The sequence below is a fragment of the Carcharodon carcharias genome, chromosome 5 (genome assembly GCF_017639515.1).
Source record: "Carcharodon carcharias isolate sCarCar2 chromosome 5, sCarCar2.pri, whole genome shotgun sequence".
In the NCBI taxonomy this organism is placed as follows: domain Eukaryota; kingdom Metazoa; phylum Chordata; class Chondrichthyes; order Lamniformes; family Lamnidae; genus Carcharodon; species Carcharodon carcharias.
In genome coordinates this window covers 47277439-47305426 of record NC_054471.1, presented here as the reverse complement: position 1 = coordinate 47305426, position 27988 = coordinate 47277439, and the positions used below count along the sequence as shown (strand labels likewise).

At 41.9% G+C, this 27988-nt stretch overlaps 1 protein-coding gene across 2 annotated transcripts in view; it reads left to right on the top strand.

The window, feature by feature from the left end:
- The window catches only part of afg1lb (AFG1 like ATPase b), a 154266-nt gene extending 126528 nt beyond the window's left edge, over positions 1-27738 (top strand). The window contains exons 9-13 of one of the 2 annotated variants that reach the window (XM_041187263.1): positions 3457-3527; positions 3784-3884; positions 20320-20460; positions 23676-23789; positions 27112-27738. In XM_041187263.1, coding sequence (XP_041043197.1) covers positions 3457-3527; positions 3784-3884; positions 20320-20460; positions 23676-23789; positions 27112-27240 — 556 coding nt within the window. In that variant the 3' untranslated portion in view covers positions 27241-27738. The remainder of the gene's footprint in view (positions 1-3456; positions 3528-3783; positions 3885-20319; positions 20461-23675; positions 23790-27111) is intronic. The other variant, XM_041187264.1, reaches the window with a different exon arrangement.
- The last annotated feature ends 250 nt before the right edge of the window (positions 27739-27988 follow it).

Sequence of the window (27988 nt, the reverse complement as noted above, 5' to 3'; positions counted from 1 at the left end):
AATAATATCTCATGAAAAATGCTTTCAAAATTTTCAGTGTCTTGTTTTTCATTTTTCATCCACAACAGTGGAAATGTTTTCCTGCCAGTTACAGTCAGTCATGGTGTGACAGAGCCCTCTGCATGATTAGAATTGTTAATGATGAGTTGGAATTCATGGTATTGTGTGTTTCTTTAAGAATACACAGCAGGAGACCTGTAGATGGTCACAATGCTTATAAAGTAGAAAATGTGAATAATTTTCAAATACAGTAACTGATGTTAAGAGGTTTCTTTATGTGTAGCTGATTTCTTTAGTTCTCTGTGCTGGAAGCCCACTGTCTAGTGGCCAACCCTAAATGGGAAGGGTTGGCAAGGTTAAAGCACAATGCAGAAAAGCACAGTAGAACATTGGAAAACAACGAACAGTACAGCACTGCAGAACATGAGCAACACAAGTCTTTTAGCACATTTCTGAAATGGTACATTGCAAAAGTTGTATATAGCAAACTTCCAAAGAAAGTATTCTGATTTTTAGAACAAAACCATTTATTTAAAATACACAAATTATTTTCACCAATCTACCCTTTTAAAAATGATGCAAAAATATACTTTGTAACAAAGCAAAAAAACTGAAATGCACACCTAGTGTGTGCATGTGAAACCCAAGAAAGAAAGAAAACTTTTCAAAATTTATTCCAAAATTTTTATTTTTGTTTTCAAATGTTAAAAACAGTGCCCACTTTACAGGACAATCCTGGAGCATATTTTTCTTTGCAAACACTTTGTACGAAAACAGCGGTGAGGTATGTTTTCTGGTCATAAACATGTATCAAAACTATAGGAAGAATTAAAAATATAGTTTTAGGAGTTAAGTGGCACAGACTATTAAAATAAAACCCTGCACACTGCCTCTAACTAAGGATTGCAGTATAATTCTGGCAAGGCTTGGGAATAATGGTGCTATAAAAAGATGAGGCTGTATAGTCTAACATTTGTGTGTGTTTTTTGTCTGAGACTATTATGTGACATTGGGGTTAATTTTACATTGTCAGCAGACATGAATTAAATGAATAAAACCTCGTCAAAACAGAGGAATATCAGCTTCATTTTTTTGGATGCAAATTCTGTCACTAGTTCCAGTTATTTAAACATTGAATCCTCAGTTATGTTGAACTGAGCCGATTATAATTCAGCCGATTTTAATAATGATATTGAAAATATATTTTGGTACTATGTGGAAATTTCAGTGCCATAGAAGATTATAATTATTTGTACTAATCCACGAAAGTGCAGTACTGCAGGTTGATACTCAAAGTTCATGGATCAAAGCGAGAAGTCAGAGGCTGGAGTGTACAATATCTAACCTCTGCAATCCTGATGATCGTCATTGGATGAAATAAATGTAGTGTTTCCCCACTAAAAGTGGTGTAATAGACAAAGAAGGACAAGGGGATGTACAAGGTGCCCAGGATTAGTACAGTTTTGCCCAACAAAGAAGATGGCAATACCAGGTCTAGTTCTAGGAAATTAAGTATGGCAAGTAGGCAAAGCAAGCGCCGGGGAAAATCCAGAAAATAATAACCATAATATAATTAGGCTTGATATGGAAACTTAAAAGGAAAGGAAACTGAAAAAGTTAAAGGTCCTTGACTGGAAAAAAGCCAATTTAATGAGAAGCAAAAGAAACTAGCCAAATAAATTGGAAAGGAAATGTTAAACAAGGCAATGAACAAACCATGGGAAACTTTTAAAGAAAACTGATTAAGGTGCAGATCAGCCATATTCCCACAAGAAGTAATGAGGGTGCAACAAAAACAGAAGTTCTTTGGATGAATAGAGAAATTTAAGTGAGACTTTAAAAAGAGGTATATGATAAATTTGGGCTGATAATACAAAAGAAAATCAAGCCGCCTACAGATTAAGAAGGGAAGCCAAGAAGATTAGAAAGTCTAAGAGGGAGACTGGCATCAAACAGAAAGTGAAATTGTGAAGGATTTTACAAACATGGTGTGTGACATGAGAGAACCTAAAGTATGAAAAAAAATTGATAAATTTCAAATTAAAAATGTATTTGCTGGATTGTGACCATCAATGGCATCTAATAGTATCCAGTAGATCAATAGATCCCAACTTTAGATTAAATTGTAGGCTATCTCTGATGGAGTTGCATTATCATGCTGCTTTACTTTGGTATAGTTTCACTGACACGCACACCAATGCACTGAGACTGTGACCACTTGTTTTGTCCTCAGATCAGTTTCTATTCATTGGTTCACTTTGTCAGATTCTATTTGTTACTCAAACAGGTATGTTTCTTTTGTTAACGTTCCAATATGTCTCTTGAGTGACATAGAATAGTATGTGCTTCAAGATTGTAATGCATAAAGGATTTTATATAAAATACATAAGTAACTCCAATGAAGTTTGTGCAGTTTATGAACTAATTTGATGCCCTTTCTATATTACTGTTTTGTAACCCATCTGAGTATTCATTGTGGCAGTTAAAACAGAAATTATACTAAGAAAATGTTAAGAAATTTTGCAACAAAATTATCCTGAAATTGTTTAAATATTTCACCTAGCAACTCATTCGCATCAGTTAAAACCTTTGCCCTGTCTTGCTTACCTGAAGTCAAAATAGAACAGTAACTTCCACTCATCCAGTACCTTTAACGTAGGAAAAACGTCCCAAGGCATTCCAGATGCATAATACTAAGTCCTGGTCTTTATTTTAAATAGTTTGATTAAAAAAAATCAATTTGAAGAGTTTTCAGGTACAAGTTGTTCTTTTGTATTTTGTTCATTTTAGATGTTCTATAATGATTTTCATGAACTAAAACCTAGATCGATTTCCATTTATCATTTCCTTTGATTATTACCAAACTCTTGACAGTTATTTTACAATGCACTGTTTTGTAAATAATAATGCAGCTCCGAAGAGCTTGAGCAGTTACTTGATTTCTGATTTGAAATCTGTATGCATTCACTCATAATATTTTATAAGCTTAACTGTAACATGCTCTCTCAACACACTGCTTTAATTTGACTTTTATAACAAGCTACTTAGCCATATTTAGTCTGAATGATGTACCATCTCAGTACATTTTCAAAAGCTGTTTCTTCAGAAGAATGACTGATCTGTTCCCTTGCTCTTGTTTTGCATGCAAGAGAAACCCATGGTCCTTTCTTCTCATTGTATACACATAGCATTAATGGATTTGGTTCGCTTGTATTGCCTCATTACTGGCTTAGGTTTCAATCACAGAAGTCTTTCAGTGTATGCAAATAAGATAGAATCATCTACCTGAGAGTTAATATTCCAAGCTTTAAAGTGTATTATAAATCTAATGTTTGTATTTAGAGCATAACATCCTGTTCTTTTTTGATGGGCAAAAAGCTAAGCGAGCCTGGGCAGCTGTTTGATGTTGGCTTCAAGTGTTATTAATTTCATATTCCATTATTCTTTTCACTGTAGCACAAGTGAAGCTGATGTGGAGGCTGTCATGGATAAGCTATTTGATGAGCTGGCTCAGAAACAAAATGATAGTACGTAAGTTAATTTCTCTTGAAAGAGAATACATTTAGAACACAATGCCCAATCTCCACTGACCAATTAGTAAGTTCCATTGCTGTATATGGGTTGATGCCACACTCAAGTGGTTGTCATTGTATCAGTATTTTGTCTAATTTCTGTGTTGAATCATGTGCTATTATTCATCAAACCGTGCATTTCCAAGGTATAAGAGATGAATTTTATAGTAATTATCCAGACAAGGCTGATTCTTTGTTCATGTTTCCATAGTAACAAGACCAAGGATTTTGAAAGTGCAAGGCAGAGAACTGAGACTGAGCAAAGCTTGTGGAACCATAGCAGACTGCACATTTGAAGAGCTGTGTGATAAAGTGAGTACAGTCACTTCAGCTAAGGAGATGTGCTGCCTGTCAGCTTTCCCTTACCATATATGCAAAATATGTTTTCTGAGATAGGTGTGGCTTCATCCATAAGATAAAACATAGTTGGCATCTTGAGCACAAATTGCTTATTGTGCATTTTTATAAGTCATTCATTTATTTTATTTGGGGAAGTTGAAAGAGATACCTGTTTTGTTGCAGTGAAAGGAAGTAAAGTACACTGGTAGGGTAGTTGGACTGAACTTCAGTTAGAGAATTAAATTTAGCCATAATGGAAAACAGAACCAGATACCTCTTATGGTTTTGCATATCAAGAAATTCTAATGAGAAGTAGTTCATAGCTTTTTCTTCATTCCTATCTTCCCTTTCCTGTCTGTTCAACTTGATGAAATTTAAACTTGCTTCTGGTTGAGAATTGAGATAACTTTCACAACTGAATAAGAAACTTCAAGTGATGCAAACACTTGGCCTTAAATGTACACTCATTTAGTTGTGAGCAGAAGATGCTAAAGGTCATTGTTTACTTACTTCAATGTTCTTTAACCATGTTTGTATAATCATAAAGCTTTAGATCTAATGATGGAATTATTATACTGAGGAGTAGTATTACATTTGCTGCAAACTAGGAGAATAGCTGGAGGAAAATTGAAACTATACTTCTAATTTGACAACCGTGAACCTATCTTACTATATTTGTGTTTTCTGATTATATTTTACTGACCTTAATGGAGCAATGCACTTTCTTTATTTCCCTTCTGGTAATAGCTTATATTTGTATGGAGTCCTTAAGGTTAGAAAACTTTAAAACGTGTTTTACTAGTAGTTGTAAGGAGAATGGACATCAAGCTGGCAGGGAGTGATCAGGGGACTGACCAAAAGGTTGATCAAAGAAATGAGTCTTGATAAGGTTTTTAAAGGTTGAGAGACCAAGAGGCTTATGCAGGGAATTCCAATTCCATTGATTTAATCCCTTCCCACTCTGACCCTGTAGACTCTGCCAGGGGCTCAGTCCTCACTGTCTCTCTACACATCTCCCTCCAGAATATCCATTCACTTGTGAACAAGGCCCTTGCCATCCATGAGCTTTCTGTGGATGATTGCATCACCATCATGGCCTTAATAGAGACCTGGATGAGGGGTGACAACAGTTTCCTCTTTAATGAAGCCCCCTCCCCCCGCCTGCCCAACCTGGCTGTACCTTCCACCACTTGCACCACCAAGACTGTGGCAGTTACAGTGTTGCACTTATCACCAGATTGCACTTTGGCCTGAGCCTCTACTCCACTACTCCACTGGCACTTTCTCCTCCTTTGAGCATCTCACCTTGTTGCACCTTCTCACCTGTCTTTCAAAGTCATCGTTCTGTACTACCCTCCCAAGTACGATAAAAATTCTATCACCAAGATGTATTCACTGCTTTCCACTTTATGTTGGCACCAAACTTGTTTATATGGTCTCTAAATGCTACAATTAACTGACTTTCAGTAGCCACTGCTTTGCCACAAAGGATCATTGATTATTCAATTATACTATTCATTATAAGAGATAGTGAATAATAATGCCATGTGGCTGATCTGGAAAGAGAAAACCATCAATCTGGTGCTCAGATATGCCTCTGTCACCAGTATACTCTCCTGCTTGCATACACTGTGTTTTGGCAGAAGAGTAAATAACCATGTTGCTGAAATATAATGACTGATCTAAAAGCATCTTCAGAGTCAGAGCACTTTGTATGTTTTACTTCCTGAAAATCCACAGCATTTTTCTGCCTAGAATAACTAATGTAGCCAGACAAAAGACTCAACATCCTACTGAACAGTGCAGAATCTGTCCAGGTGAAGAGAATAAATAATAATCCTGGAGTTGAAATGATGCTGATGGAGCATGCATTAAATCATTCCATTTTCGTAAAAAAGTACTATGGGAGAAGAACAAAAGATAGGATGTGAACAACTCTGATGCGCTAACTGAAGTGGGCTGCTGATGAAAAGCTGAAGCTCATTGCGTTGCATGTTTCTACTTTGACACATCAGCCTCATAAAGGAAGTAAGCTTTTAGCCATAATGAGAATTGTACTTAAAGCTTTGTATGATTTTTTCCCCCTCTTCTTTATGGTAAAACTATATTGGTACTTTTGACTCTAAATTATTCATTGCAGGAAAAGATTTAAGTCCACCTGATAAGTAAAAATCAATCTTTGTTGTTTGTGATACCACTCAACAAAGCCACGCATTTCATGGGCACTGGTTTTGGATTTTTGTAGCATGCTTCAGTAGCCCAATCCTTATCTCTCAGATAGTATCTATTAAATAAAGAAAGACTTGCATTTACTGAACCAGCCATATAAATACTGTAGCTACAAGAGCAGGTAAGGGGTTGAGAATTCTGCAGTGAGTAACTCACCTGTCTCCCCAAGACCTGTCCATCAGCTACAAGACAGAAGTCAGGAATGTGATGGAATAATCTCTGCTTGCCTGGATGAGTGCAACCCCAACAACACTTAAGAAGCTGAACACCATCCAGAACAAAACAACCTGTTTGACTGGCACCCCAGCACCACCTTAAACATTCACTCTCTTCACCACCAACGTACAGTGACAGCAGCATGCAGCATCTACAAGATGCACTGCAGAAACTCATCAAGGCTCCTTCGACATCACCTTTCAAACCGTCGACCTCTATCACCTAGAAGGACAAGGACAGCAGATGGATGGAATCACCACAAGCTGCAAGTTCCCCTCCAAGCCACACACCATCCTGACTTGGAACTATGTTGCCATTCCTTCACTGTCACTGGGTCAAAATCCTGGAACTCCCTCCTTAACAGCACTGTGATTATACCTACATCACATGGACTCCAGCAGTTCAAGAAGACACCACATGTTTCCTGGTTTCGTCCAGCGATATACTGTAAAAAGATGTTAGGAGACACTCGAGCAGGGTTAGATATCCTCTGCATTTTTCTCCTCCTGCTTTTCAAATAGGGAACCAATTGATACCCTACTGTGACAGCATAGCTGAGACTAAGAACTTGTCCTGTAAGGTCCAAATGGCCAATTTGTGGCAATCCAGACCTTTGACATTGCACTAACCAGTGCTGTACAACTAAGGTTGTATTTTTGTTTGTTTAAGTAGTTTTGATATTCTGGGTACTTAAGCAATAAGTGAAATTAGAAAGCATTCTTGCAGATAATCTACAAAGTAAAGGTAATGAAAAGCTGGTCAGGAAACAGTCACTACTGACCTGAAAGTAATTAATGTAGCAAAGTAATATTGATATCTGCTCTACTGTCAACTGCCAGCTCAAAGTCAAAGTAGACAGCAAGCTAGTTGGACAAATAGAAGAAACTGGAGTGTTTCATATGATGGTAACCATGCAACTGATTCTAAGTACAAACAATTGCTTAGAGAAAACGGTCATTTATTACCTCGAGCATATGAAACAAGAGATTTGAGACAGGATTTTCCCTCCAGAGTTGGAAACAGAGGTTGGGACATTTTCTGGGTGCAAGCATACCTCAGGTCGCTCATTGTGATTTTCACAGGGGTGCCCCCTTAATTGGGCTGGAGACGAGCTCTCCGACCTCAATCAGAGGTCTTCCAATTTGAAAGGTGCCATAGACTGCAATAGTAGTTAAGTAAGGGAGAGGGCACTTCAAGATAGAGCAGCCCTCTCTCCAACTTTTTTTAATTAATAAATAAAAAACAATCTTGTGCCAGGCCACCACTCTAAGGAGGTAGAGGGGAGCTCCTCTACAGAGCGGTCTGTGACCTTTCATGCACCCAGGGATGCAGAGAGGACTTGTAGGCCTGCCTGGAATGCTGGGCCCCTTCTGGAAAATCCCACTCCTTTATCAAGTCGACCTTGATAGACTCTTAATGAGCCGTGATGGCTATCCACCACATCTCTCCGTGAAAAAGGCCGGCAGGTGAATGGAGTCTCCGTCCCCAGCTCCGGTGGAGGCTGATATTTTGGCCCTTGGTTTTTAGCAATTCACCAGATTTGATGTGAACTTAGGATGAGGTAAATACTTCAGTTCAAAGTCAAGGATGAGAAAATGCTCTTCAGCTCAGTGAAGGTTATTGCTGTTAATACCCTAGATCTCCTGATTTAGCATCCAAATACATTTTTGAGTATCCCAATGCTTTTGTCTCTGTCTTTCTTCCTGATGCATTATATCTTCTTGAGGAAACTTTCTCTATAGTAAACTGTTTTAAACTTAACTTTCACTAATTTAAATGCATCTCCTCTGATCCTACTTTCCTGCTCACTTTGGAGTAATACCTTTGATCTGCCATATCTATTATTATCTATAATAAATCCAAAGTTTTGCATATCCTGTCAGCTTTTGCTGTCAGTTTCAAGCTACTTCTGGTCATAATTTTGTATCATGTCTACCTTCAACATGCTTGCATGTCATAGCTTTTTGTCGCATTTCAAACATTTGTTTGGAGAGCTTTTATTAGCTGGTTCATAACTGTTTTCATATGCTCAATCCTGCTTGACCTAACCTGTCCGCGTGACCAAGCCTCTCCTTTGTCAGAGAATTTTACAGCACAGAAGGAGTTTATTGTGCTTGTGTTAGCTCTCTGAAAAAGCTCTCCACTTAGTCCCCATGTTCTTTAAAATAATTGAACTATTTATTCACTTCCCTTTTAAAAACTATTGTGGATTCTGCTTTCACTACAGCTTCTAGTAGGACATTCCATTTCTCCCATTCCATTTCAAAAATTTCTTTCCAACCTTTCCCTTTGGTCTAATGCTTACAGTATTTAATTTAAGGCTTCTAATGAGAGTCACAAGCCAATGGGAAGTAGATTTTTCCTGATTTACGCTCAATTTTCCACACTAATATCAGAACTCCTTTTTACTTTTTTTCTAAAAAAAGTCAGGTTTCCAAAGGAGGTCAGGTTTCTCTCCTGATAACTAAAACTTCTCGTTTATGACATCACTTAAATGAATATTTTAAACACCTTATCCCTAGCGTTGACACCCTTCCTAAAGTTCCAACTCCGTCTCCTAGCTCTGAACACACCCAGCTCTCCTGTCACCATCTAAGCAATTTTGTCATCCTTCACAGCTTGAAACTTCTGGTTACTTCTTTTCCCAATGCTCATTAATTTAATTAATTCATTAACCTAGCTTTAAATTTTTATTTTTCTTGTTGTTTCTTCTGTCTGAACCCCCTTTTTAAAAATAATTAATTCGCCACAACCCCTTTCACAAAGAAGACTGCTTTTTAAAAATTAATTTGGGGAAAGCGCATATTCTGAGGCTGAATTTAACTCATTAATTCAGGAGATGCCCATTGGCTTAATGTGGCAGGAACCTGTTCTTTTAAATTGCCACTAGCCCACAGAGGGCTGATTCATTTAATTTGTGCAAGTTGTGCTAACCCCCCATCACAACCCATGCACCACCACCCCGCCACCTCCCCACCCCCCAGCCCCCAAAATTGTCAATTTGGTTTAATTGTGGAGGAAGTTTGTTCTCATTAGGCAATTTTTAAAAAATTATTTGCAGGTAAGTTCTGTCTGTCAGGTTTATGGCTGATTTACTTATTTAAATTTAACTTCCAACAGCTCTTATTTTTAAATTGACACCCTGTCAAAGATAGTATTTCATAATTTTGGTAAAGCCTGCTTTGAGGTTTTGGTTGTAAATTGCTGACCACTTCCTCTTAAATGCTTGCACATCACAGGACCAGCTCCCTCCCGGCTGTCAAGACAAGCACCCCGCTGCCCATTCACCCATGGGTCCAAGCCCTAGCAACCTGTCCCATTCATTCCATTCCCCCTCAACACTGACCCAAAGCTCCAAGAACCCAACATTCGTCCACTATTGCAAGTCCTATCAGCCACCTCTAATTCTCCTAGACAGCTGACCCAAATAATTCACATTATAATCACACCCTACAATTGGGGAAATTTTTTTTATATTCATTCATGGGATGTGGCGTCGCTGGCTAGGCCAGCATTTATTGCCCATGCCTAATTGCCCTTGAGAAGATGGTGGTGAGCTGCCTTCTTGAACTGCTGCAGTTCATGTTGTGTACGTACACCCACAGTTCTTTTAGGGAAGGAGTTCCAGGATTTTGACCCAGCAATAGTGAAGGAACAGGAATATATTTCCAACTCAAGATGGTGAGTAACTTGGAGGGGTGACAGTGTTCCATTGTGACTGTTGTCCTTATCCTTCTGGATGGTAGCGGTCATGGGCTTGGAAAGTGCTGTCTAAGAAGCCTTGGTGAGTTCCTGCACTGCATCTTGTAGATGGTACACACTGCTGCCGCTGTGTGTCGGTGGTGGAGGAAGTGAGTATTTGTGGATGTGGTGCCAATCAAGCGGGCTGCTTTGTCCTAGATGGTGTCAAGCTTCTTGAGTGTTGTTGGAGCTGCACTCATCCAGGCAAAAGGAGAGTATTCCATCACATTACTGACTTCTGCCTTGTGGATGATGGAAAGGCTTTGGAGAGTTAAAAGGTGAGTTACCCGCCACAGGATTCCTAGCCCCTGAGCTGCTCGTGTATGGCTGGTCCTGTTCAGTTTCTGGTCAATGGTAACCTCCAGGATGTTTCTAGTTTGGGATTCAGCAGTGGTAATACCATTGAATGTCAAGGGGCGATGGTTAGATTCACTCTTGTTGGTGATGGTAATTGCTTGGCATTTGTGTGGTGCGAATGTTACTTGCCACTTGTCAGTGGTAGTGGTGTAGTGATAACGTCACTGGACTAGTAACCCAGAGGTCTGCGCAATGCTGTCAGGACATGGGTTCAAATCCCACTGTGGCAGCTGGTGAAATTTAAATTCAATTAAATAGATCTGGAGTTGAAAACTACTTTTGGTAATGGTGACCATGCAACTATCATCGATTGTTGTAAAAGCCCATCTGATTTTACTAATGTCCTTCAGGGAAGGAAATCTGCTGTCCTTACCTGGTCTGGCTTACTTGTGACATCAGACTCATAGCACTGTGGTTGATGCTTAATTGCCCTCTGCAATGACCAGCAAGCCACTCAGTTCAAGGGCAGTAAGAGATGGTCAACAAATACTCACCTTGCCAGCGAGGCCAGCATCCTGTGAAAGAATAAATTTTTAAAAAATTCTCCCTGCTTCAAAACCATGCAGCCATTCCTCCAACACCATAAAATGGCATGATCCTGCTCCTCCCCCAAGTACTGCTACCACTGACTTACTGTTGATAAGACCGAGAGAGATTTTCTATGGCCTGAATTTGTCGGATGGTGGGCCGCCATCTGACAATTGGGGCAAGGGCTAACTTTCCGAGACCTTGCCTGCCCCAATGTAAAATCACTGTGTGGTCGGGGTGGGCAGGAACCCGGAGGGAAGCCCATTCCTTCATTTTCAGGCTCTGCCCCTACCTAAAAACCAGCAGGTGGGGGAGCGTAAAATTCTGGCCTATATTTTCTTACATGCAGTACTGGGGCATTCCACTGGAGATAGCACACTTGAAAATATCACAGAAGCAAAAGACGGTTGGGGCCATACTTAGCACAAAGGAAGATAGTTCTGCTTGTTGGAGGTCAATCATCTCAGTTCCAGGACATCGCTGCTGGAGTTCCTCAGGGTCCAAACATCTTCAGCTGCTTCATCAATGACCTTCCCTTCCTGATAAGGTCAGAAGTGGGGATATTTTCTGATGATTGCACAATGTTCAGCACTATTCATGACTCCTCAGATATTGATGCAGCCCTTGTCTTTGTGCAGGAAGACCTGGACAATATTCAGGCTTGGGCTGATAAATGGCAAGTAACATGCGTATTAATGAAGTGTCAGGCAATGACCATCTCCAACAAGAGAGAATTTAACCAACTTGCCTTGATCTTCAATTGTGTTACCATCGCTAAATCCACCACTGTCAAAATGCTGGGCGTTACCATTGACCAGAAGCTGAACTGGACCAGTCATATAAATTCTGTGTTACAAGAGCAAGTCAGATACTTGGAATTCTGCGGAGAGTAACTCACCTTCTGACTCCCCAAAGCCTATCCACCATCTACAAGGCACAAGGCAGGAGTGTGATGGAATATCCCCCACTTGCCTAGATGAGTGCAACTCCAACAGCTCTAGAAGCTCGACACCATCCAGGACAAAGCAACCTACTTGATTGGCACCCCATTCACCACCTTAAACATTCACTCTCTCCACAACCAACACACAGTGCCAGCAGTGAGTACCATCTACAAGATGCACTGCAGCAACTCACCAAGATTCCTTAGGCAGCACCTTTAAAACTCGCGATCTCTACCACCGAAAAGGACTAGGGCAGCAGATACATGGAAACACCGGCAACTGCAAGTTCTCCTCCAAGCCACAAAACACCCTGACTTGGAACAATATCACCGTTCCTTCACTGTCGTTGAGTCAAAACCCTGGGACTTCCTCCCTAACAGCGCTATAGGTGTACCTACACTACATGGACTGCTGTGTTTCAAGAAGGTGGCTCAACACCACCTTCTCAAGAGCAATTAGGGATGAGCAATAAACACCCACTTCTCATGAACGAATAAATATAAGTCTTAAAATAATAAAAACAAAAAACTGCGGATGCTGGAAATCCAAAACAAAAACAGAATTACCTGGAAAAACTCAGCAGGTCTGGCAGCATCGGCGGAGAAGAAAAGAGTTGACGTTTCGAGTCCTCATGACCCTTCGACAGAACTCAGTTCTGTCGAAGGGTCATGAGGACTCGAAACGTCAACTCTTTTCTTCTCCGCCGATGCTGCCAGACCTGCTGAGTTTTCCAGGTAATTATGTTTTTGTTTTAAATATAAGGCTTGTTTAACAAAACACAGCTTCTCCACTCCTAAAGTCAAAAACATGCAATTGACCTCTTACTGACCTCCAGAGTTTATAGTAGCATATCAGCTACTATACTGGCTAGCAAACCCAGAGGTTGTATTCAATATAACAACAGCAACTAATTGCCTTTAACAAAGCACTTTACACGAGTGTTATGAAACAAAATGTAACACTGAGCCACATAATGATATATTATGACTGATGATAAAAAGCTTGGTGAAAAGGTAGGTTTTAAAGAGCATCTTAAGACAGAAGAAAGAGAGAGGTGGACAAGGAAGAGATGTAGGATGGAAATTCAAGAGCTTGGGGCCTAGGCAACTGAGGGCACGGCTGCCAGTGTTATTGTGATTAAAATTGGAAATGCTCAAGTGGCCAGAATTGATGGACCTCAGTGATGTGGGGTTGGTGGTAGGGCTGAAAGAGTTTATAGAAATGTGTATGGGGCAATTTTTTTTATTCATTTACAGGATGTGGGTGTCACTGGCTATGCCAACATTTATTGTCCCTCCCTAATTGCTCTTGAGAAAGTGGTGAGCTGCTTTCTTGAACCACAGCAGCCCCTGTGGTGTAGGTGCACCCATAATGGTGTTAGAGAGGGAATTCCAGGATTTTGACCCAGCGTTGGTGAAGGAACAGTGATATATTTCCAAGTCAGGTTGGTGAGTGACTTCGAGGGGAACTTCCAGGCTGTGGCGTTCTCATGTGGCCTTGTCCTTCTTGATGGTAGCATTCATGGGTTTGAAAGGTGCTGCCTAAGGAACCTTGGTGAGTTTCTGCTGTGCCTCTTGTAGATGGTACACACTGCTGTTACTGTTCGTTGATAGTGGAGGGAATAAATGTTTGTGGAAGGGGTGCCAATCGAATGGGCTGCTTTGTCCTGGATGGTGTCAAGGTTCTTGAGTGTTGTTGGAGCTGCATCCAGGCAAGTGGGGAGTATTCCATTACACTCCCGACTTGTGCCTTGTAGATGGTGGACAGGCTTTGGGGGGAGGTCAGGAGGTGAGTTATTTGCCACATGATTCCTAGCCTCTGACCTGCTCTTGTAGTCACAATATTTATATGGCTAGTCCAAGTCCGTTTCTGGTCATTGGTAGCCCCCAGAATATTGATGGTAGGGAATTCAGCGATGGTAATTCCATTAAATGTCAAGGGGCGATGGTTAGATTCTCTCTTATTGAAGATGGTCATTGCCTGGCACTTGTATGACACGAACATTACTTTCCACTTGTCAGCACAAGCCTGGATATTGTCCAGGTCTTGCTGCATTTGTACATGGACTACTTCAGTATCGGAAGAGTGGCGAATGGTGCTAAACATTGTGCAATTGTCTGTAAACATCCCCACTTCCGACCTTATGTTGGAAGGAAGGTCATTGATGATTGGTTGGGCCTAGGACACTAACCTGAGGAATTCCTGTAGTGATGCCCTGGAACTGAGATGATTGACCGCTGACAACTACAATCATCTTCCTTTGTGCTAGGTATAACCCCAACCAGCAGAGAGTTTGCCTCCTGATTCTCATTGACTCCAGTTTTGCTAGGGCTCCTTGATGCCATAATCAGTCAAATGCTGCCTTGATGTCAAGGGTAGTCACTCTCACCTCACCTCTGGAGTTCAACTCTTTTGTCTCTCTTGAACCAAGGCTGTAATGAGGTCAGTAGCTGAGTGACCCTGGCGGAACCCAAACTGAGCATCAGTGAGCAGGTTATTGCTAAGTTAGTGCCACTTGATCACACTGTTGATGACCCCTTCCATCACTTTACTGATGATCAGGTCCAGTGAAGAATTTGAAACGGGAATGAGAATTTCAAAATGAAGGCGGTGCTTGACTGGGAACCAATGTTGGTCAACAAACACCAGGGAGATAACTCAGCATGACCTAGTATGAGTTAGGACATGGACAGCAGAGTATTGAAAGACGTTAAGTTTGCGGAGGGTAAAATGTGGGAGGCTGGCCAAGAGTGCACTGGAATAATAAAGTCTAGGTAATAAAGATATGGGTGAAGGCTTCAGAAGCAGATGAGCTGAGCCGAGGACAAAGTCTGACAATATTACATAGGTGAGAAAAGGCAGTCTTACTGATGGTGCAGATTTGGGGTGGAAAGCTCATCCTCAGGGTCAAAAAGAACACCAAGATTGCGAACAGCGTGGTTCAACTTCAGACGGTTGCCAGGGAAAGAGATGAAGTCAGTGGCTAGAGAACGCAATGTAGCAATGGCTTCAGTCTTCCCAAAAGATAATTGAAGAACATTTATGCTCAGCCAATACTGGATGTCAGACAAGCATTCAGACATTAGACAAAGGAGGAGTCAAAAAAGGTGGAGGTGAGGTAAAGCTAGGTGTCGTCAGCATACGTATGGAAGTTGATGCCTTGTTTTCAGACGATGTCACCGAGGTGTAGCATGTAGATGGGAAATAGGAGCCACCAAGGACAGATCCTTGGGAGACACCAGACATATTAATGAAACCAGGCAAGTGCAGTCCCATTCAACCAGACTGATGGTGAGGAGATAATGAAGAGAATTTTGTGGTCAGTCATGTCAAAGGCTTTGGACAGGACAAGGAGGGATAGTTTACCCTTGTCTCAGTCACACAGGATGTCATTTGTAACTTTGATAAGAGTCAGTACTTTGAAGGGGGCAGAAGCCTGATTGGAGGGATTCAAACAAGTTCTAAAAAATGATGAGAGGTAAAACACCTTCAAGGACTTTGAAAAGGAAAGGCTGGAAATGGTGTGGAAGATTGTAAGGAGGGAGAGGGTCAAGCGATTTTTAGGAGGTGGTTACAGCAGATTTTAAGTAGAAGGGCAGAACCTGAGGAGAGAGTTAACACAGGTGTCAGGAAAGGAATTTAAGTGTCAAACATTTAGTCAGTGTAGGGTCTAGAAGGCAGGTGAGTCTCATTGATGAGATGAGCTCAGAGATGGTATGAGGGGAGATGTGAGAGAAACTAGAGAAAGATGCAGATTCAGCAGTAGGGCTGGGAGAATCTTAAAGGGAGTTAGGCCTGGTGAGCCAGGGAAAGGGAAGGTAGCAGCAGAAGCAGCTAAACGGATTGTCTCAACCTTTGTAGCTTAAATGTCCATGAGCTCATTGCAGTTATTGTTGCAGGTGAGGGTGGAAGAGACTGGGGAGAGGGATTTAAGAAGATAGTGATGGAGAAGAGAAGCTGGGATTATCTTTGCCTTCCTGGATGATAGTTGAATAGTGGGCATACAAAATAGGCGCAGGAGTGGTTTTAGCGATCGAGAGCATTGCCCTATATTGTTTTAAGTGGTCTAGCCAGATCTGGTTCCAAAGAAGAGTCATATTGGACTTGAAACGTTAACTCTGTTTCTCCCTCCACAGGTGTTGCCAGACCTGCTGAGTTTTTCCAGTGTTTTCTATTTTTATTAGCCAGACCTGGTGATGAATTCACAGAAGCTATGGAATTGAATTCAATAAATTAAGTTAAATAAATTGAATAATTTGTGAGTTAACACCAGAAAATAACAATGAAAGTTGCTGGATAACCACACACATCCAAATGGCTCAGGGAAGGAAACCTGCCAACTTACTCAGTCCTTCTGTGTATTAATCAGGCGTGGACAATAAATACTGCCTGACCCGTGTTACCCACATCATAAGAATTTTTTTAAACAGTTACCTAGATTAGGTTCTAATTGGATCATTACCAGGATCATTTGAACAGTAGCCTTAAAGGAATAGGCCAGATTAAGTACAACTGCATCTCAGCAGCAGAATATAACAGTATACTACAGCAGATCATTAGGAACACCATGAAAGTTTGGCTAGGACCACTACATACTGGATATATTTTGAAATTATTGATCAGTTTAGAGTTTAACAATTATGTGGCATGTTGTGAGCTTACTGAAATTCAAATACTCTTAGATCTCACCTGAAGTAAAATATATCAAATTGTCATTAATTTATTTTTTGCCCGATACCCCAATGCCAATTTAAGATAGTAGTCGGACAGTATCAGCTAATTCTGTGAAAAACTCAGCAGGTCTGACAGCACCTGTGGAGAGAAAGACAGAGTTAACGTTTCGAGCCCTTATGACTTTTCTTCAGAACTAAAGAGAAGTAGAAATGTGGTGAAATATATATTGTGTAAGTGGGGGGTGGTGGTTGGGACAGGTGAAACTGGATAGAAGGCCAGTGATAGGTGGAGAGATTGCAAAAGATGTCTTAAACAAGAGGTCAAAGGAGTGTTATTGATGGTGATACTGGCTAAAGGAGGAGCTATTGGTGACATTAAGAGTAGAAAGCAGGATGACAGGTGGCCCTGGCGGGGGTGGGGGAAGGGGACGGTGGGGAAAAAAGATCAAAATAGAGTAAAAGGTGGAGATAAAATAATAAATGGAAATAAATTTTAAAATAATAGAAATAGGTGAGAAAAAAATATATAAAAATTAAAAAATAAATATTGAATAAAGGGGATCAAAAAGGGGTGAGGATGGATGAGAGAGTTCATGATCTGAAGTTGTCGAACTCAGTGTTAAGTCCAGAAGGCTGTAACGTGCCTAATGGAAAGATGAGGTGCTGTTCCACAGTTGCGTTGAGCTTCACTGGAACATTGCAGCAGGCCAAGATTGGACATGTGAGCATGACAGCAGGGTGGTGTGTCGAAATGGCAAGCGACAGGGAGGTCTGGGTCATGCTTGCGGACAGACTGAAGGTGTTCCGCAAAGCGGTCACCCAGTTTGCGTTTGGTCTCTCCAATGTAGAGGAGACCGCATTGGGAGCAGTGAATGCAGTAGACTAAGTTGAGGGAAGTACAAGTGAAATGCTGCTTCACTTGAAAGGAGCGTTTGGGCTCTTGGAAGGTGAGGAGGGGGGAAGTAAAGGGGCAGGTGTTGCATGGGAAGGTGTCGTGGGAGGGGGTTGAGATTTAGGGGGTGATGGAGGAGTGGACCAGGGTGTCCTGGAGGGAACGGTCCCTATGGAATGCTGACGGGGGGAGGGGACAAAGGGAAGATGTGTTTGGTGGTGGCATCATGCTGGAGTTGGCAGAAATGGCGGAGGATGATCCTTTGAATGCGGAGGCTGGTGGGGTGATAAGTGGGGATAATGGGGACCCTATCATGGTTCTGGGAGGGAGAGGAAGGCGTGAGGGCAGAGGATAGGACTTGGGGGTCGGAGACGGTTGAGGGCCATGTCAACCACTGTGGATGAGAAACCTCGGTTAAGGAAGAAGGAAGACATCATAGAAGCACTGTTTTTGAAAGTGGCATCATCGGAACAGATGCGACGGAGGCGAAGCAACTGAGAGAATGGGATGGAGTCCTTACAGGAAGCTGGGTGTGAGGAGCTGTAGTCGATATAGCTGTGGGAGCCGGTGGGTTTGTAATGAATATTGGTGGACAGTCTATCACCAGAAATTGAGACAGAGAGGTCAAGGAAGGGAAGTGTCAGTGATGGACCATGTGAAAGTGATGGAGGGGTGGAAATTGGAAGCAAAATTAATAAATTTTTCCAAGTCCAGACAAGAACATGACACCAAAACAGTCATTGATGTACCAGAGAAAGAGTTGAGGGAGGGGGCCTGTATTGGACTAGAACAAGGAATGTTCCACATACCCCATAAAGGGGCAGGCATAACAACTTCAGATCATGAAGTCTCTCCTCCATCCTCACCCCTTTTTGATTCCCTTTTTTCAATATTTATTTTTTAATTTTTTTATATATATATTTTCTTCCCACCTATTTCTATTATTATTTTTAAAATTTATTGTTTTATCCCCACCTTTTAGCCTATTTCGATCTTTTTTCCCACATCGTCCCCTCACCCCACCCCCACCCCTACTAGGGCCATCTTTCACTTGCTCATCCTGCTTTCTACTCTTAATGTCACCAGTAGCACCTCCTTTAGCCAGTACCACCACCATCAACACTCCTTCGACCTTTTGTTTATGACATCTTTTGCAATCTCTCCTTTGCCTCCTCCTATCACTGGCCTTCTATCCAGCTTCACCTGTCCCACCCCCCCCCTTAAACAGTATATATTTCACCACATTTCTACTTCTCTTTAGTTCTGAAAAAGAGACATATGGACTTGAAATGTTAACTTTGTCTTCCTCTCCACAGATGCTGTCAGACCTGCTGAGTTTTTCCAACAATTTTTGTTTTTGTTTCAGATTTCCAGCATCCGCAGTATTTTGCTTTTATCAGCTAACTCTGGTGTGTTTTCAACCACTATGACACAGTGTTTTGTGGGTTGACTTGCTTCATGCACATCCCCACTCCATTTAGGTAGTTTAACTATCCACACATTCTGATTCTAGTATATTTATTTTATTTCTCTTATTCTGTTTCCTTTTGCCTTGCTCTATATCACTTCTATCAGTTAATCATCTCCTGTTCACCATCTAATCACTTTGCAGCTCATGCTGTTTATTTTCTCCACCCCCTTTCTGTTGTTGTGACTGAAGTTCATCCATAATATCTTTTTTGATATTTTGTTCTGATTGAATGGTTATGAAACTTGTCACTCTCGCCACATTTGTGTCTGACTTGTTGAGTGTTTCCCGCATTTTCTTTTCTCATTTTAGATTTTCAACATCTGTAGTATTTCACTCTTTGTCCTCCTGAGGAAGTTTCTTGTCTCTGTTGAGATGCAGAATTCAAAGTTGGATTGGGCATTCCAATAGGGACTTGCTTATGAGTCTGGCTCGGATTGATGAGGCCAAAGTCTGTTTTATCTGCTGCCTACAACAGCCGCAATTGAATAAGTTTGTGGAGTTTTAATCTAGTTCCCAATCAGTTTGGGTTGCTAACTCTGATTGGATGTATTCTTAGAGCGTTCATCAAATGAGGGCCTACCTCCAATCACCCCACCCAGTTAAATAGCTTTTGCCAGTCTATACAATATTTTTATAACTAATAAATGTGTTCAAAGAAAATGAACAAAACCATTTTTTATAGTGGCTGTGATTTTTCTTCAGGGTTGTTCACAGCAATGCCCAAGAGACTAATTTTTAATTCCTGAACACCCCAGGACAAGTATGGGAGTATAGGCTAAAAACAAAATATGCTGGAAAAACTCAGCAGGTCTGGCAGCGTCTGCAGGGAGAGAAGAGTTAATGTTTCAAGTCCGCATGAAGAAGAGTCATATGGACTCGAAACGTCAACTCTGTTTCTCTCTCCACAGATGCTGCCAGACCTGCTTGAGTTTTTCCAGCATTTTTTGTTTTGATTTCAGATTTCCAGCATCTGCAGTATTTTGCTTTCATCATGGGAGTGTTGACTATTGGGTCCAAAGTGAAAACTGTTGTGAAATCAACACAAATTGATATTCAATTGAAAACTTCACCTAGTGAGATCACAAGGGGTGGGACATAGAGAAATATAGGTTGGTGTAATTACACTGAGGTTAAGGCAGAATAGACACATCAAGACTCTCCCAGATCAGGTGTAGGACTGAGCAAATTAGAGGTATTGTAGTGTTCCATTCCTCATCTTTATTGGCACAATTTTTAAAAAAAGAACCATTCATGTAATGGGCATGAAGCTGAAAATAAAATCACTAAATTAAAGTTGTAGGCAACAAGCATCAGGATGAAAGTCCGTATCATAACCTAGTTCTGCTTTAAATTGCAGCCCCTTGGAGCAAGTGACTACCTGGAAATGGCTAAATATTTTGACACAGTATTTATCCGGAACATACCAATGCTGACTTTGGCAAAGAAGACACAAGCACGACGCTTCATCACTCTTATTGATGCCTTTTATGATCACAAGGTTGGATTTAATTAGATCAATGCTGGAAATTCTTTTGATGAAACATCATAATTAACTAGACCTTTGCTCCTAAAGCCATGTTCAAAATTTTGCTTCAAAGTTAAGATTCTTCAAATTGTTCCTAGTGTTTCATAGAAGCATCAAACAGTACAACACTGAAAAAAGCCATTCGGTTGATCGAGTTTGCAGCTGCTCTTTTGGAAAACAATCCAGACAGTCTCACTCTTTGGCTCTTTCCTACTTACAGGTGCTAAGCCCAAAACTCTGACTTTCCTAGCATTTCCCTGCATTGTACCCCTCAGAACTACACAAATTGCAGCAACACTCATTTCTCTCTCTCCAGGCACCTCCTCACGTCTGAGCAGCCAACACTTACCCTGATCCTTATGCCGCCTTGCAACCATGCCTCACAGTCACCCTACACAAATGTTTTTCTTACCACCTCCTTACCACAGAAGCTATTACAAACCGTCACACCTCACTTCTGTCTTTTCTCACAGAAGCAGAGACTGCACATCTTGGCAAGAGGCAAAGGTCCATGTGCGATGATGAGGGGGTGGGGGCGGGGGACGATGGGGGAGTTGGTCAGGTCGGGGGGTGGTGATGGTGACCCTCCAGTGACTAGCACTTTATCGATCACTGGCAATGTGTGCCAAATTGGCCCAGTGGGAAAGGAATCTTATTCAGGAAGCTGCAGATGTCAGCAACAGCTTGCCATGAAAACTTGAGCTTGAGGCACTGGTGCTCAGACATATCAAGGCAGCCAATCCTCTGCCTAGAAACCAATAGATTAGGGTCTCACCTCCTTCCAATTGGATCTCTGTGTCCACCGCCTTTTCCCTGGGGAGGGACATGTGGCTGAGGAGAAGGCTGCTGGTGGTATTGCTTGTGTTCTTGCCTTTCACCAGAGGTGCAATGTGCAAATGCTGTGTTGAAGGCTGGCAGTAGGGAAGTACAGCTGAAAGTGGGTGACATGCTAGACAGACGAAATGCCTTTCCACGAAGTTGGCAATCACCTGTCAAGCAGTGATAGTGCTTTCTGAGAGAAGTGCTTTGAGAAAAGCCTTTCACATGGCTATGTCTGGAAATCTTTGATATATTGATTAAAGCCTTCCCATCTTGTCAGTTTCACTGAGGAAGTTTTTCCTGTTTTACACTCGCTTTGGTGACACTGGGGGGTGGCGGCGCGCAAATGGAGTTGAACCCAAGATCAGCCATGATATTTTCTTTATTCATTCACGGGGTTGTGGGCGTCGTTGGCTAGGCCAGCATTTATTGCCCATCCCTAATTGCCCTTGAGAAGTTGGTGGTGAGCTACCTTCTTGAATCGCTGCAGTCCATGTGGTGTAGCACCCACAGTGTTGTTAGGGAGGGAGAAGGGCCATATGGTGTTCTCCTCCTGCTATTTCTTGTGTATAGCTGACAACAGGTCGGGAAACAGGTGGAAAATCCAGAATTGAGGGTGCAAACAGTTCTTAATTGGCTTTTTAATTACCTGAAAAACTTACCCAATGGATCAAAGGATGGTGCCCTGCTTGTCTTCAGCCCCATCTGCAAAATCCAGAAGGAGGTAGAATGATGTCAGGATCCCAAGGTCAGTTTCAGGGGTTTTAACTCTCTGCAAGCAAACATGTCTCCCCTTACCTGGGAAACACCCTTGGTCAGGGTGTGGATATTTACTTGGATAAGAGTTCTGTAAAGAAATACATTCAGCATAGGAAGTAAAACAAGCACATTAGAAGCACAATTTCAACTTGCAGGGTTTGATATAATATTCAGAGACCTTCTACATCTTGAGCATGAATGGGAGCTAAATACTCCAGTGAAGAGGAAGGACAGGGAAATTGGGAAAGGATGGGGAGTAGTGTTATTGATAAAAGACACAATTACTGCAATAGAAAGAAAGTGTTTCAGTGAGGGTAATTGGGTTGAGTGAAGGATGCAAGGCGCTGGTGGGAGTTGTCCTTCTTCAAGCTATCTTTTTCATCTAAGAATCTAGATAATGAGGCTGTTTAACAATGAGGGCATCACTAGCCTAGCTTGATCTTGACTTCATGCATCATCCATACTTATGTTATTTTGAACCTGGTTCATTGGATAGCAGGTTTTCCCCTGTCTATGTATAAATTATATTTATATATTCTCCACTATTGCTGAGAGCCTCTAACTTAGCCCAGAGCAAGGTCAACTCGATTGATTGGCCTTGTACTTGCCCAATGAGCCTTTTTGGTCAGGACAATGCTATTTTAATGCATGAAATTACAGTAAGTTGAAATTAATATAAAACAAACTAAATATTATAAAATCTTTCATTACAGTTAAATGGCCTTACACAAGCCACATAGATGTGGAAGGCCCCAGGCTTGACCTCTACACTGAGCTTGGCCAGCATTTCTGGACTCAGAAAATTAATTTTCAGCCTTTGTCCCTGCATCTAATCATGACCCAGTGGTGCCTGTAAAGAGTGCCTGAGAATGGGAGTTGTGTGTGGATGGGATTAGGCCTAGTCAGTTACAATTCTTAACACTTGCAAAGGCAAAGAACTAACACCAAAGGCAATATTTGGACAGGACAGCTCACTAACAACTGGAAGTGTATGCAAGGATGTGCGACACCTTCCAAGTTTCATGTTTAATTATTCAAGTTATTGCTCTTGCACTTTATGATTTTAATTCAAACCCCTTGCATGCAGCCCAGTCTTCCAACATATTTTAGGTGATGATTGTATAAAGTAACTGATTGTAAAAACTCCAACTATTGTTTTGTGCTCCCTGAAAAAACATTTCTTTTGCCATTAACCTCATGGTCAATAGCTTGCTAACACTGACAGTTTTGCTTCACACACAAAGAATGGCTACATTTACAAGATTTCAGAGGACCACAGGTGCTTGTGGGACTATATATTACATATATGGGTATATATAATTCTCTAGGTATATAATACTATCTTCCAATATGAGTCACTGCTTTTAGAAGCCAAGAAATAAGAGACCATATTAAATTAAAAAATTTGCAACACCAACGTTTTTATGAATGTTTCACAATGAACTACTGTTGAGAAAGAAGATTTATTTGTGGAGAACAAACCATTGCTTGTCATTATCAATCAGGCACTGTTTACATTTTTAAAATATTTGTAAGGTCTATGTTGAAATCTAATGAAAAGCTTTCCGGTTTATTGCATCATAAACCATGCTTTTTTTACTTTCTTAAAGGTCAGAGTTATCTGCTTAGCTGCAATGCCATTGGAGAGTATGTTTGTTCAAAAGGATGATGACAGTCAGGTGGATGATGCCAGAGTGTTCATAGATGACCTAGGATTGAATCACGTGAGTGTTGTTTTCATTTTTCCCTCTCTTGGCTCTCTGTGTACCATTGCTCAGGTACTGTAGTGGACAGACACACTGGCCTCCATTGGTATCCATTCTCTTCGCACAACACTGGGGGAGGTCAGAATCCCACCCTATGTACTGCATTTTACATGCCCTCGCCAGGTGTGTTTCCAGCGACGGGGTGGGGGTGGTTGGTGGGGTGGGGGGGCGGGGGGTGGTGGCTGTGCAGAGAGGGCACGTAAAATAGGGTGGGTGGCCACCCGACCATCTTTCCACCCACCCCTGAGCTCACCCCCATAATACAGGGGGGTGGTCAGGCATCGAAATCGACAGCCCGCCTGCCATATTCACATAGGTAATCGGGGTCAATTAAGCTTGTTACCAAGCCAGTCGACCCAGTTCTGTCGAAGGGTCATGAGGACTCGAAACGTCAACTCTTCTCCGCTGATGCTGCCAGACCTGCTGAGTTTTTCCCGGTAATTCTGTTTTTGTTTTTGACCCTGATAATACACTGCCCACGGCATGAAATGTTTGATGTGGACCGCCCAATATTTTAACTCCATTCTTCAAAGGGTGGGAAGGAAGGGGAGGTGGTCAATCTTTGGGGCTGCCCTATGCCGACTGGGGGGCGGTCCCCCGAAGATGGAACCCCTCCTTTCTTTCTAACCCCTCAGAGCCTTAAACCCAACACCCACCCCCTCCCTGACCTGTGAAAACCCTCCCTGCCCAAGACCCCAGGCAGACTGGCTTTGGAGATCCCTTGACCTTCTTACTCCTTGTAGACCTGGCACCTGGCAGCAGCCACCAATGCGCTCTTGGTGCTTCCGGGACTGATGGAGCTGCCAGCCAATCAGATCAGCCAGCAGCTCCAGAGGGTGAGGCTTCCTCCCCAGCAAGGGGCGAAAATCCCATCTTGCCCTTGTTAAGCCTGCCCACAGCACACTATGGCTGTGGGGCAGGCTGACATGGAGCAGGTCAGCTCCACACCAACTTTACTTCAATATCATTCAGTAGGAGACTGCACTGTGTTTCTGCTCCATCGAGTTTTATCGAGAAGGCAAATCCACTTACTAACCATAACTAAGTTGGTTAGTAAATAGAGAATGGTGGCCGTCAAGTCACAAAATAGACATTTTGATATCGATTATGTTTAATTTTAAAATAACTGTTTCATTATTTTCAATCATGGTTCAGAATTGAACTAGAAATGCAGCAGATTAATTGCCAAACTTTGCAGCCAGAACATGATGAATACTAGCTACGTACCTAAGATTATTTAATAATGGTGTATAAGTTTTTTTGTAACCCAGCAAGATCTATCTATTGATCATCTACTTTAAGAGACATGGGGCTGGCTTTTATGCTCCCCCACTGGCAGATTTGAAGGAGCGGGTAGGCACATAAAATCCAGTGGGTGACCTTCCTGCTGCCTACCAGACTGCCGTCAACCCTGTCCGAAATTTTACGTGGGGTGGGGGAGGCATCAGGTGGTCCTATTGAGTCCCTTAAGTGGCTAATTAATAGGCACTTGAGGGCCTCATCCCACCGCTGCCAGTATTTCACCCGTAGCAGGGGGAGGCCCACACCATGCGGGAAGCCCAGCACCTTTAGCTGCACAGGCTGGTGTCAGGTAAGTGGTGGGTGAGGGGGTAGGAACCTCCTTTGCAGGTCCCCTGGGCCCATCGGAGCTACACACCCCACCACCACCGTGCCTCCCCCACCCCCACCAAGGCCTCTCCCTTTAGCTCAGCCCCCCTAAGCCATTGAACCCAGCCCCATATCCTCCCATTCATCTCCCTCGCTCCCACTCATTCCCCTCTCCGTGCCACCCAACCTCAGAGTTACCTGTCAGTTCAGGCTCCTCATTGGGGACGGCCTGTAATCCCAGAAGTGGCTCCCAATGGCTGGCAGCTCTCTAAGCTGCAACTTCCTTCCGGTGTTAAATTGTTGCAGGGCAGCTGTCGGGATCGTGGGTGGGTTGGCCTCCCCAAAACCCCTACTCCAACTTTTAGCCTGGGGCGGAGACCACTGAGCCCCATAAAATCCAGCACACGATTTCTGCACTCATTCTCAGTCCTTCACAACTTTAGCTGACAAGTTCCTATAAAAGTTTGATTGGTGTTGTTTGAACTCACCTAGTTGATTGTATAATAGACTTTGCAGCATCAGGACCCACACAGGAAAACACTGAAGTAGCAGAACAAACAGCGTCCTTGAAATGTGATCGTACAGTGCCCATTTTCAGATGAAAACGGAACACTTAAGGAGCCAATTATTTTGTGGTAGAAAGAATAACATACATTATATTGGTTAGGGTGACCTGTAGTCTTTCAGAGGTCTGCCTAAAAATGGCACTAGTCCCTTTGCTAATGTAAATTGAGGCCTAACACCTGTTCCAGTCCACTTTGTAAAATTTGTTTATGATTGACTGTAGCATATGCCATGCTTTGGGGGTCAGTGAGGAGGTCAAATGAAAACCTTTAAGTATCTGAAGTCATCCCTGCTGCAAAAAGAAGATGGTTATGGTTGTCGCAGCTCTGGAAGTTCCTCAAGGAAGCAAACTTGGTCCACTATCTTCAGCTGATTCACCAATGATCTTGCCTCCATCACAAGACAATATATGGGGCTGTTTGCTGACATTTGTTGTTTTCAGCTCTATTCACAATTCCTCTGATGAAGCAGCCCATTTAACCTACTGCAGCAATGGTGTCTGTTCAACTCTTTCTGGGCTATTAGTTAGATTTAGTCTTCTCTTCTCATGGAAGTCCTGATGATATTTCAGTGCTCATATTAAGTGTTGGCCTGGTGCCAATTGTGAAAGTGATATTATGTCCTCCAAGTAAATATTACATTTTTCATTCATTCGTTCATGGCTCATTGTCTGCTGATGCTTCATCCTGAGCCATTTTCTTGGCAGTTTTTGTCAGTGGTAGTTTGCCATTGCCTTCCATTTTGAGGGGAAGGGTAAGGAGGCAGGTCCCAAATCTACCTCAGCTGGAATGGGAATTGAACCTAAATTGAGATCACATGTACCAGTTCAGGTACATAAATAATGTAAAAATCAAACATGACATTTTGTTCAATAAAGACATTTTTGAAAGAGGAGTGGAGTTCTTCTGGTGTCCAGGACAATATTGTCTTAATTGCTGCTGTTAACCCATTGACAATAACATGTTATCAACTAGTTAAATTCACTCCTGTGAAATGGTAATCTGTATTACAACTGCCTAATTACATTTGATGCCTGTGTGGATGCTACCTCCACGGCACGACAATTGCTGTCAGATTTTGACCCCCATTTATTTTTATTTTTCCACAGACTAAGGCAGAAGACATTTCAATTTTTTCTGGAGCAGAAGAAATATTTGCATTTCAGCGCACAGTCTCACGGCTAACGGAAATGCAAACTAAACAGTACTGGAATGAAGGTGACAGGAGAAAGAAGTGACCCTGCTGAGTGAAAAGCAAACTTAATTGTAAATCTACCAAACACATTCAACAACAGATCGAGTTTTAGTTTAATATAAGAGCTGAGGTGGACTCGTACATTATTTGTTGGCCCTTTGTTCATAGGACCATTGACTTTCTTCCATACAAAGTTCTCAAAAATTTCCTGGGCCCAAACACATTGGTATTGACATTATGAGTAACACAAGTTTGAAATCATCTAACCACTGCTTCCTGATTCATTCCCTCTTCTGTACTGCAGTTCTTCAACTTGGTTTTGTTTCCATGTCATGATGTTTGACCCTTCATCTAGGCTGCTCCAAAAACAACTGTAAGAAATCACAGAACAAGAAAAAGCCATTTGTTCGTTCAAATGCACTCCTTCCATAGATGTGTACAACCTCCCATTGTGGACTGTGTTCCATCAAGTTAACACCCTCAGGGTGTTAACATAAATATTTGTATATTTAAACTCTGCAAATAAAACGTTTTAACGCAATCTTCAAGGAACATTTTTCCCCCTTTTTGCTGGGGGCCATAGTAAATTAATGATTTAATCCCCATAGGTTACACCTTTGAATGGCACTTTGACTTTCAAAGATCTGGGAGCTTGGACATGCCCAGAGGAGCACAGGGAGCAATCCCAGCCCTTAATCATTGAGGTCTTGCCATCGTCAGCATCGGGCTGGTGAGCTACGGGCAGGAACAAGCAGATCACTGGGGAATTAAGATTGAAGATTGATTCCCTG